General features: G+C 38.3%; 1 protein-coding gene across 1 annotated transcript; it reads right to left on the reverse strand.

Annotated features, from left to right (window-relative positions):
- Positions 1–10159: 10159 nt before the first annotated feature.
- Positions 10160–11104, reverse strand: LOC139001240 (olfactory receptor 10AG1-like). The gene has a single exon (XM_070402958.1). It carries the CDS (start codon positions 11099–11101, stop codon positions 10160–10162), a length of 942 nt encoding a protein of 313 aa, XP_070259059.1. The 5' UTR covers positions 11102–11104.
- Positions 11105–11746: the final 642 nt, after the last annotated feature.

Genomic DNA, 11746 nt, shown 5'->3' on the forward strand with positions numbered 1-11746 from the left:
TTGTTAATCCTGTGTTATAGATTAAGAAATTGATGTTTTCATCGTGGAGACAATAGTTTGTAACGTAATTGGTTCAGTTATCCACAACTTCTGACAAGATTGTGGCTGTTTTTCAGCATTATTATATCCTTTAATAGAGAAACATAGCTAAGTGAGAGGTACAAATATGAATATATTGCTTTATTTTCCCCTCATCATTTACTTGTGGGGAGGGCAGAGGTATGGTGGACTTTTGGATATAGCATTGTCCCATGTCTCAATGATCAGGGATGGAGATGATCTGTGATTCAGGACCCAGTGGAGCAGGGAAGGTGGTGGTTGCTGGAGAAGATGCTGGAAGGGTCTCCATGAGTGATCCTTAGAGTGGTATGTGCCAGGGCTAACCTTGCTCCCTCAACAGCTTCTGTTCAGCAGAGATTATAATGAATGTTTGGGACTTGACCATAGAAATGCTGGTAGCAAGGGTGACAGAGACATAAGAAAGGCCTGATGTATTTCTATGTGAGTTACTTTCCTCTAATCAACTCAAGTCCACATGATCTATTCACCAATAGAACAGATGTGTCAGACACATGGTAACAGTCCTTATATGTCCATAGTCTGATAACCTCGGAGAGAAATCATGTCTGAACTGTGCCACCATTTCTCTGAAAATTAAAATATTTCTTATTGTTTTCTTTCATCCCTAATTTCTTGAATATCTATGAAATATGCCTCTCGTTGCTTTAAAAGAATTGGTCATGGGGAGGCTAATTGAATTCTACATCCTACGGTTATATTTTGTCCAATCAATTATGTTATATATAATGTCACACATGACCACTCCTGTTCTGTGAAAATATGATGAAACTGGAGTTGAAGGTAGAAGAACAAAACAGGAAAATCTAAATAATGATCTAGTGATCACATTCAGTTCTCCAAACCCTTGGTGTAAACTCCTTTCGGTATCTGCCCCTGGTTGAAAGGACATGGGACAATGTTATATCCAGAAGTCCACCATATCTCTGCCTACCCCACAAATAAATGATAAGGGGAAAATAAAGCAATATATTCATTATTTGTACTCTCACTTAACTATGTTTCTCTATTAAAGGATATAATAATACTGAAAAACAGCAGCAATCTTGTCAGAAATTGTGGATAACTGGACCAACTTGTCAGAAGTTGTGGATAACTGCACACATCTTTTTAAAAAAAGGCTTTCCTTAAAAAAAAAAAAAAAGAAAATATTTTTTAAAATATAAAAAGCACAGCTAAGAGATTAAAACTAAAAAACTCCTGGCACCTCCATAATCCATACTTGAATTTCATTGTATTCCCTGCCATTTGTGAACATGCCTTTAAAATAGACTGATAAATCCATCAAAATAAAAGTAATCAAAGTAAAAGTCTGTGTAATATTTCACACCCTCTTTAGGTTTTATGCCATGATTTCACAGGTAAAGCAGATCCTGCCTAAAGGAAGAGTAGCCTGAGGAAATCGCCATCCCTGGAGAGGGAGCACCTGAGGGCTAAGAAAATATGGAAGGGAATCAGAAGGGGACCAAGATAGAAAACGAAAGAAATATAAAATATAAATTAGAAAAACAACAAGAAAAGGCAGCACCTGTCTCAGAACACCAGCTTCTCTGTCCCATCTGGTCTGTATGCAGGAGGGCTCAGTGCTGTCTCCTCGATGACCTGGGTTATATCACCATCTCGGTGTCTCGTCACTGGGTGTTGAACACGTCGTCTCTCAGGAATGAGTGCCGGATATAATTATAGGTTTTATCATCTGTTATTTCCTACAGGCTGCGTGACTGAGAAAGAAATACAGCGCTTTTAAAAAAAAGTATGTTAGATGGTTTAAAAAGCCACCTAAATAATTTCCACCAGGCAAACGCAAGGAAGTGCTGTATGTGTGGGACCCAAGAGCTTAGCTGCCAGTCTCTGCTTCTCTGGAGCATATTTGGAGGAGGCGGGGTCATCCTTGGTCCCCTTCTGATTCCCTTCCATATTTTCTTAGCCCTCAGGTGCTCCCTCTCCAGGGATGGCAATTTCCTCAGGCTACTCTTCCTTTAGGCAGGATCTGCTTTACCTTTATAAACATGGAAGCCCTCTGGACATGTAGTCTAACTCCCAGTCCCCATTAGATTTGGAGCCTGGGTAGTAGCAATATATTCCTGAAAATTGGATAATTTCAATTCCTTCCCAATGGGTTTGTGTTCTAATAGAAAGACTCTCTTTAACTGTGGGTGAGGGGGAAGAGTTAAGGTAGAATTTAAGGCCTCAGAGACAAACAAGTGAGAAAAATATCCTGTACCTACATGGTTTTCCTGATATCACTGGTGCCCTGAAATGTAATACTGCATAGATGACTGTCTACTTATAATCTTCTTCTTCCAGATAATGGTTGCCTGCCCCTGAGACATGGACCATTATCACTTAAGTTCAGTGCATGACAATGCTACCAAGGACAACCAGGTTTTATAAGGCTTTCTGTTGCAGGAAATAGGAAAAGTAGGGACTCTGGGTTTGATAACACATCTCATATATGAGTAAGGTAGTACCTTCTGGTAATAAAAATTAATCACTTATAGAAATATTCTATGGAAGTTGCATGCTTTATTAACTTTATAAGAATATTTTGAAAATGTGTGTATATGAAACTATTAGAGAGTTAAAAATTAATCATGAAATCCTGCAGTTGTCTACGATATTATAGTAAACTAGAGGCCCAGTGCATGAATTCATGCCTGGGTGGAGTCGGGCCAGCCCGCCCCACTGGGGGCCCATTGGGCCAGGCCGGTGCAGGGGAGGGTCTGTGGGCAGTTGGCCAGCCAGCCCTGCCTTCAATCAGGGGTGTTGGGGGCCAATTGGGGGTCAAGCTGGCCGGGGGTTGGGGGGCGATCAGGGCCCAGATCAGGCTGGTTGGCTGCCGCAGTGCAGGTCATAGTCACCAGTCGTTCTGGTCATTCTGGTCGTTCTGCTATTCCGGTCACTGGGCTTTTATATATATAGCTAGTCTTTGTTTTTAGAAAACCTTTTAAAGTTTGGTATATATTTTATATATATATATATATATATATTTTTTTTTTTTTTTAAGTAAATTTTTGAAAATTAAAATGTTCCCACATCCAAACCCTGAGCAAAACCCAGAAAACCACAAGCTTTTCAGAGACTGTCTGTGGGCCCTAGCACAAATCAATGCCAATATGACACAGTTTTGTGTGTTTTTATAAAGTATACAGAATTAAAATCATTCTGTTTTCAACCTGTCACTGCTGTATTCTTTTATTCAATATTATGTTTATGAGATTCCTCCAGGCTGTTGCATGGGATGCACACTACACAGTTTCCTGGCCAAACAGAGTCTTGGGGGACAGGAAAGTGGGGAGGTTGAAATTTGGGTTATGCTTTGCTTGCTAAGCCCTGTTAAAAATCAGGGTCCTTTCTCATCTTTGTTATTTTTGTTCATAGCAGCACACTAAGACAGTCCATTTTCTCCAAGGTCACTATATAGCAGAAAAAGCTGGTAGAGTTGCTTCATTGAAAGTGAACACTTGGTTCTTATTGACACAACTGCTTCTTATTCTCTTAATATATTGAATCATGTCAATATCAGAAGCCAGCATGAAGTTTTTTGCATTCAGTTTTATATATTTTTTAATATAACCAGTTGTCTCAACATCATACATTGGATAATGTATTATTATTATAAAACTGACACCATACTGAATTTTACCCATATATGATTTGATTGAATACTGTCATTATGATATTGAATTATCTATTAATTCAAATCTCACATCATATTTTTCTTTTTAAAAATGGTCTTAAGCATTTTTGTGCATTAGTTTTAACAATAAATTTTGGAGTAGTTCAGCTGGAAAGTTTTTTAAAATATGTTTTTATTGATTTCAGAGAGAGGAAGGGAGAGGGAGAGAGAGATAGAAACATCAATGATGAGAGAGAATCATCAATCAGCTGCCTCCTGCACAACCTCTGCCTAGGATCAAGCCTGAAACCCCAGGCATGTGTGCTGACTGGTAATTGAACCCTGACCTCCTGGTTCATGGGTCAATGCTCAACCACTGAGGCACACTGGCCAGGCCAGTTGGAATTTTTATTACAATTGTATTGTTCTTGTATTTATACTTAACTTTTGTGCAGGGCTAGCTAGTAAATATTTTGACTTTGTGGATCCTACAGTCTTTGTCAAAACTCCTGAACTCCAGTGTTGGTGCACCAAAGGAGCCATACACTATATGCGAGCAAAGTGGCCAGGTGAGGAAGATTGACATCACTGTCATCAGGGTACCTGGAAAGGGAAGCCAGATTTGAGGGGCAAGAGAGGCTTATATGGGAAGAGGAATTCAATTGTTAAACAGTTTGAAAATATTCAAGTTGGATGTAACTGTAATCCATGTGCATATGGAACTATAAGCTGGGGTCTGGGTCAGGGTTTCGGGTTGAAATATGAGTATGTACTAATCAGTGACTGAAGCCATGAATTGGATACATTTCATTGGGGACCAAATGTGAAAAAGGTCAAAGAAACCAGGATAATCCTTGTACTAAGCATTCAGTGAGGATACTCAACTAGAAGAGCAATTTTTAACCCTTTAATTTCATGGCACACATAAACTAATTGCCAAAACTCTGGCACACTAAAAAATATTTTCTGCTTATCTGACAAAAAATAGGTATAATTTTGATTCATTTATAATGGACAGCTATTGTTATGTTGGCTGTTGTCTTTTTTTTAATTTGATAATCTAAGGGAAAAGAGGTCAGTGCCCCTGACCAAATAGTCAGGTATTGCATGTTTCAAACATTCTTGTGGCACATAAATGTGCCCACCGTGGCACACCAGTTGATAATTGCTGAACTAGAAGCTTGCCAGAGTAAAGCATCTATAAGAAAGATCCAGGGAAAGGCCGTGTCTGTGATGTGGAGAAAGAAGAGTGTTTCAAGAATGAATGGGTGGTCAAGAGAAATCAAAGGAAATGAAGACTGGGGACAGTCATGGAGATGGCCCATAAGGGGAATATTGTTCTAAGGATGTCAAGCTGAGCCTTTAGGCAAACTCTCCAGCTTTACATGAAAAATAACTAAGAAATTAGAAACAGTACAAAAAGATCTGCAGAAACATTGCTAAGTAGTAAGTATAAATATTTTGCTAAATTTATTTTCGTAATTTGTGGAAGAGATATCAACACCACCTACAGTTAGCATGTGCTATAACTGAAGACTGAAGACTGAAGAGGCTTGGCTTCTCTGCTGCAGCCGCTGTGGCCAGAGGGAAGAAGGCTTGGCTTCTCCGCTGTGGCTAGACCAAAGGCCTGGGTCCCCGGTGCAGGAGGAAAACAGCTGCCAGCAGCCAGGGGAAGGAAGGCCTATTGCGTGAATCTTCATGCAACAGGCTTCTAGTATGCATATAAGATTTTTGTTTAATCTCTTCCCACCTCCACCCCCACCCCTGCTTCTCTCTGAGAATCAGCAGTCTGTTCCATTTCCATGCCTCTGATTCTATTTTATTCACCAGTTTATTCTGTTCATTAGATTTATTATTCATTTATTTTGATTTTTAGATTCAATTGTTGATAGGTATTTGTTGCCATTTTGTTGTTCATAATTTTGATCTTTTTCTCTTCCTTCTTATTCCTCTTCTTAAAAATACCCTTCAACATCTCATGTAATACTGGTTTGGTGTTGATGAACTCCTTTAGCTTTTTCTTGTCTGTGAAGCTCTTTATCTCACCTTCAATTCTAAATGATAGCTTTGCTGGGTAGAGTAATCTTGGTTGTAGGTCCTTGCTATTCATCACTTTGAACAGTTCTTGCCTCTCCCTTCTGGCCTACATAGTTTCTGTTGAGAAATCGGTTGACAGTCTTATGGGCATTGCCTTGTAGGTAATTAACTGCTCTTCTCTTGCGGTTTTTAAGATTCTCTCTTTGTCTTTAGCCTTGGCATTTTAATTATGATGTGTCTTGGTGTGGTCCTCTTTGGTTTTCTATTGTTCAGGACTCTGTACTTTATGGACTTATAAGCCTATTTCTTTCACTAGGTAGGGGAAGTTTTCTGTCATTGTTTCTTCAAATAGGTTTTCAATATCTTGCTCTCTCTCTTCTTCTGGCACCCCCATAATGTGAAAGTTGGTAGACTTGAAGTTGTCCCAGAGGCTCCTTACACTATCTTCATTTTTTATTTTTATTTTTGCTCTTCTGGTTGGGTGTTTTTTGCTTCCTCACATTTCAAATTCTTGATTTGATTCTCAGAATCCTCTACTGTACTGTTGAATCCCTGTATATTATTCTTTATTTCAGTCAGTGTATGCTTAATTTCTGACTGGTCCATTTCCATGTGTTTGGCATTCTCATTAAGATCCTTAAAAGTCTCACTAAGTCCCTTGGAGGTTTCTAGAAGATTCTTGAGTAACCTTATAACTGTGGTTTTGAACTCTATATCCAGTAGTTTTCTTTCTTCCATTTCTTTCATTGTGACATGTTTCTTTGTCTCTGCATTTTGACTGCTTCCCTGTGTTTCTATATATTGTGTAGAGCTGGTATGTCTCCTTGAGTTGGTAGAATGGCCTTGTTTAGTAGGTTTCCTATAGGGCCCAGTGGCTTAGCATCCTGAATCATCTGAGCTGGGAGCTCTAGGTGCACCCTTGTGTGGGCTATGTGCACAGTCTTGTTGCAGTTGAGTCTTGATTGCCGTTGCCATCACTGGGAGGAATTGACCTCCAGACGAATTGGCTGTGAGGACCAGCTGTGACTACAGTGGGAGAGCTGCTCTGCAGTAGACACCCCTATGGAGCAGGACTTGCTTTAGTGGGGCTTTGGTGCTCACTGAGTCTGCCCCTTGAGTGAGTTGCTTATGGATGTGTAGAGTTTTAATCTGGTATGGTCTGATACTAACCCCTGGGTGCACTGGCTCTTGGGTCTCCAGGGAGGTACAAAGTCAGCCACTGCCTGGGGCCACCCAGCAGGAACTACAGAGATATCTACAGATTCCTCCTCTTTGTATTTTGTTTGGAAGTGCCCAGATGAGGCCCAGCTGTGAAGTAAGGCAGGCTGGTGCTGGTGCTGTGTCTTGGGCCTTTTATTGGTAGGTTTGGGCCTCCCTGACCTAGCTGGTGGTGTAATTCATTCTGGGTTGCACAGCCTGAGAATTGGGAGATGACAGTGTGGCCCTGTCTGAGGCTGAAAGCCTGAGAACAGGAGAGCTGAAGTCTGTGGGCAGCAGCAGATGGACATCCCAACTTAAGCAGAGAGTAAAAATTTAAATTTGCCCCCTTTTCACCTTTTTGTTCTATTCAGGCCTCCAATGAATTGGATGCCCACCTTGTAGAGGTGAGGGTGGTTTTCTTTACTCAGTCTATAAATCAAAATGGAAATGTCTTAGAAAAATCTCCACAGACCTACCCGTAAATAATCTTGACATTCCTTAGTCCAGTCAAATTAACACCAAAATTACCATCATAACAAGTAAAAGCAGATCTCTTCATAAATCAACCTAATGATAAAAAATATTATAAAAATCCTACTACTTGTAACTGAGGTCCCTGACCCAGCAGCACCAGCGTCATCTATGAGTTTTGTAGATGTATGGAATCTTAGGCCCCATCCTAGACTTACTGAATCAGAATCCATTTTAACAAGATCCTCAGTTTATGTGCTCATTAAAGTTCGAGAATTACTGATTAAACCACACAGTCTTAGTTCACAGACAGAGGTGGGGGAAAGCAGTGAGTTTATCCAAAACGCTTGTGTGACTTCTGAGTACCTTCCCTACATGCCTCTAGCCTCAGTTCTGGGGCTCAGGACCTCTAACCCTGGTTCTTGCATGACCTTTTAGGGGAAGTATTAGAGTCTCTCTATGCATGTTTTTGATTTTTCAAGATGCTACACCTGCTCATAAAGTTCTGATTTTTTTTCTTGCTCTCTTGGAGTGGGAGCTTTCTTAAAGTGAAAAAGAATTGTTCCTGACTAAGTATCTAGTTGTGCTGTGTGAACAGGGAAACTGATTGGCCCTGATCGCCAGCTGGGCCTATGGACCCCACCACTGCATGAATTTCGTGCACTGGGCCTCTAGTATTATAATAACTGTATATGGTGCCAGGAGGGCACTAGACTTATTTGGGGACTTTGTAAATTATATAAATATCTAACCAGTATACTATTCACCTGACACTAATATAAAATAATACTGAGTGTCAAAAAGAACATAGCTGCACAAATTCATTATGTTTAAAAAACTAGTGACACATATGCATTTCTGCCACATTAATACCACTGAATGTAGTGAGTATTTAGGTATGTTTGTTAGTTGTCTAATTTAGTGACAAAATCATTTTTGAACTTCTCCACTGAATTTTACTGTATGAACCTTTATTTAGCAAAAAATAACATTTCTCCAAGAACATAGCTCTTATTTGCCCTTCTCTATAAAAAGAAATGTTTTCATTCGCATCCATTCAAGATAGTAATATTTTTTAATATTTTTCTCTTTTGCCAGTTATTTCTTCTCTCTCAAACATTTTTAAAAAATCTATAATAGGCAGGAAGGACAATGACAAATAAAAGGATTTCTCAATTTCTGTCTCAGCTCTTTTCACTTATAATAGCTTTAGGGTTACCCAATTTCTGCTTGGAAATTTTCTTGGAATTTTTTGTTGTTATTATACTATTCTTTTATTCTTAGATTTATATAGTTTCTAAAAGTTGTATTCTCTGAGATTCTTTGTGACTCATTAATTACTTGCTTTGCTCCTAGCCAGGGTCAATTTTCTTTCTTAGATTTATTATCAGGGTTTCATCATCTGTTTTCTTCCAGAGAGAAAGTAATACTACTCTTGCCCACCTACATGGAATGAGTCAGGCACATATAAATGTGAACAAAATTGATATTTTTTAAAATTGGACAAAAGCTTTAAAAACATTGCAAGCTTCACCACATTTTTATTTTTAAAGTTTTTTAAAAAACATATTTTTTTGCTAATAATTCTTTATTGTTGGAAATATTACATATGTTCCCCTCTTCCCCCCCATTGAATGCCTCCAGCCCACCCCCGTCAAGCTTCACCACATTATTTTTAATTTTGAATGTCTCAGTTCTTGGTACTGTGTCTCAGGTTCTGGTACCGCAAGATCTGTTGCCTGCCTGTATGAAGGATTCATTAGATAAGCATGGAAGTTTGAAAATATTTTAAATAGAGAAATAGCACACACAACTAACCATTAGGATTTTCCTTATTCACTATAAATATAAATTTATTGTTTGCTTTGTATGATTACATAAATATTACAGGTTTATTGTAATAAACTGCAAACTTGCAGTAAAACAAAAGAAATATGATGGAATGATTTACTCTGAGATTTCCATAGTTAACATTGATGATTATATTTTTATTGATCATTTTTAATGTGTGTGTATATGTGGCATATAAAGTATGTGTTTGATACCTGTGCTTTTATAGGAAATGCTTATATAAACATTTATTTTCTTTTCCCTAGTTTTCTTATTCCAACTATCATCTCTATGAAAATATATTTAAAAATAATAACATTCCCATGGCTACTTCTGAGCTCTTATTTTTATATGCAAAAATTTTAATAACAATAGTTGTTTTATCGTATTATATGACAATATTTGTTATATACATAGCCTAACATTCAGTAGTATCTTTATACAGACATCATTATAAAACTACATTCCTAAAGAAAGGTGCTTATATATCTAAAAAATAATTTCTCTGTAGAGTCATTGCTTGGCTAACTATATATAAAATTTTATTTAATGTTCCATTACCAACCAAGTTTTAAAAATGGCGGTGACAACTCTGAAAACGAGTGATATGGTTTCCAATATATGATATAAGAGATACTATATTACACTAGAGTCTGTTACATTGATCCTTGTCAGAAGTTCTTATTGAGAATGAACATTTCACAATAAAATTACACAACTCCCAAAACAGTGATTTGCTATTTGTAGACACATACATAACTACAGATCTGAAGACAGAAAAGTATCTCAACATTATAAGTAACTTCCAATTTGGAAATAAATAAATTGAGTTTAAGATAAATAAATAGCTGTTTAGATTGTAATAAAAATCTCTAAGATATCAATTCCTGTAAATGGACTAATTTTTTTTTTTAATGTAGGGAATTACTTACCTAGCAGTTTTCTCAGTGCCTTTATGACATCCTTGTTCCTTAGACTGTATATCATGGGGTTAAATAAGGGAGTCACGATAGTGTAGAAAAGAGACAGCACTTTGTCAGTTCCTGCTGAATCTTGGGTCATGGGTCTTAAATATGTGATGATACCCGATCCAAAGAATAGTGCCACCACTATAAGATGAGATGAGCACGTGGAGAAGGCTTTGCCCCGACTCGTGGCCGATGGCAATTTAAAAATTGTGGAGATGACTTTGCCATAGGAGAGTAGTATGAACAGAAATGGAACCATGACAAACAACACTGCCACTATGTAGACCATCATTTCATTTATAAAGGTGTTCCCGCAGGCCAACTTGAGTATTGGGGGGATGTCACAGAAAAAGTGGTTGATGAGGTTAGAACCACAGAAAGGCAGAGAGAAAATCTGGACGGTCTGACCTATTTGGACTGGCACTCCACTGACCCAAGAGCCTGCCACCAGCTGGACGCAGACCTTGTGGCTCATCACTAGAGGGTAGTGCAGAGGGTTACAAATGGCCACGTAGCGGTCGTAGGCCATCACGGCCAGAAGGAAACACTCGGTGGCTCCCAGCATAAGAACCCAGCACATTTGTGTAGCACAAGCAACTAAAGATATTGTTCTTCGTTGGGTCCAAAGATTCGTGAGCATTCTAGGGAGTGTAACTGACACATAGCAGATTTCCAAAATGGAAAAATTGCCAAGGAAAAAATACATGGGGGTCTGGAGAGCAGGGTCCAGTTTTGTAATGAGGAATATGGTGCTGTTTCCCATCAAGATAATGATATAGATGATTGAGAATAGTCCAAATAGAAACCACTGGAGATGAGGAACATCAGCAAAGTCCAAGAGAACAAATTCCATCAATTTAGTTATATTTTCTTCTGGTGTTTTTTCTTGGTGTGTCATCTGTGGGAAGAGGAAATTTACTGTGTGCTCTTATTTTTATCTTCATGGATCAGTGCCTGTTCTTTAAATTATTGGTGGATGTTGAGATTGGTTTTCATGATCACTGCAATTATTGCTAATTTAAGAATATTACTATTGATATATTCCCCACTCTCTCAGTGTAGATACTATAGGTTATCACTGTAAAATTCCTTGAAATTTCCTTTAAGATCATTGTTTGTATTTTCTGAATAGAACCCCAAATGAACCAAACTATGCCCTGCCCAGCATAGAGACTGGCAAAATTGGGAGTTGTTGAAGATAGGCTCACAGCTTTGCCATATGATCTAACTTTTAATGAACTACAGCTCTTGATAATCCAGCTCTATGTCAAAAATTGTCTTCTGCATACATTTTCAACTGCCTGTGGCAACCTTTCATTTCTCTTCCATCACTCGATTATCTTGAACATACATGTCTTTATAGTACAGTTCATATTATTAGGTAGTTTACAAAAGAAGAGAGAATATTTTATTGTACATGGTGGTATAAAACAAATTAGTTTTTAGTAGAATACCGAGTGGGGAAAATAAGAGAGTTCTATTCTAGAAAATTTGCCTGGGGACACAGATACAGATAGAAACAGTAAAGGGGGAAACTGGGGAG

This window comes from Myotis yumanensis, unplaced genomic scaffold (assembly GCF_028538775.1).
Source record: "Myotis yumanensis isolate MYYU_CA2020_CCGP unplaced genomic scaffold, mMyoYum1.0.hap1 SCAF_219, whole genome shotgun sequence".
Lineage (NCBI taxonomy): Eukaryota > Metazoa > Chordata > Mammalia > Chiroptera > Vespertilionidae > Myotis > Myotis yumanensis.

Bases quoted from the DNA above. Each gene is read 5' to 3' on its own strand.
- LOC139001240 (XM_070402958.1), bottom strand. From the start codon at position 11,101: ATGACACACCAAGAAAAAACACCAGAAGAAAATATAACTAAATTGATG.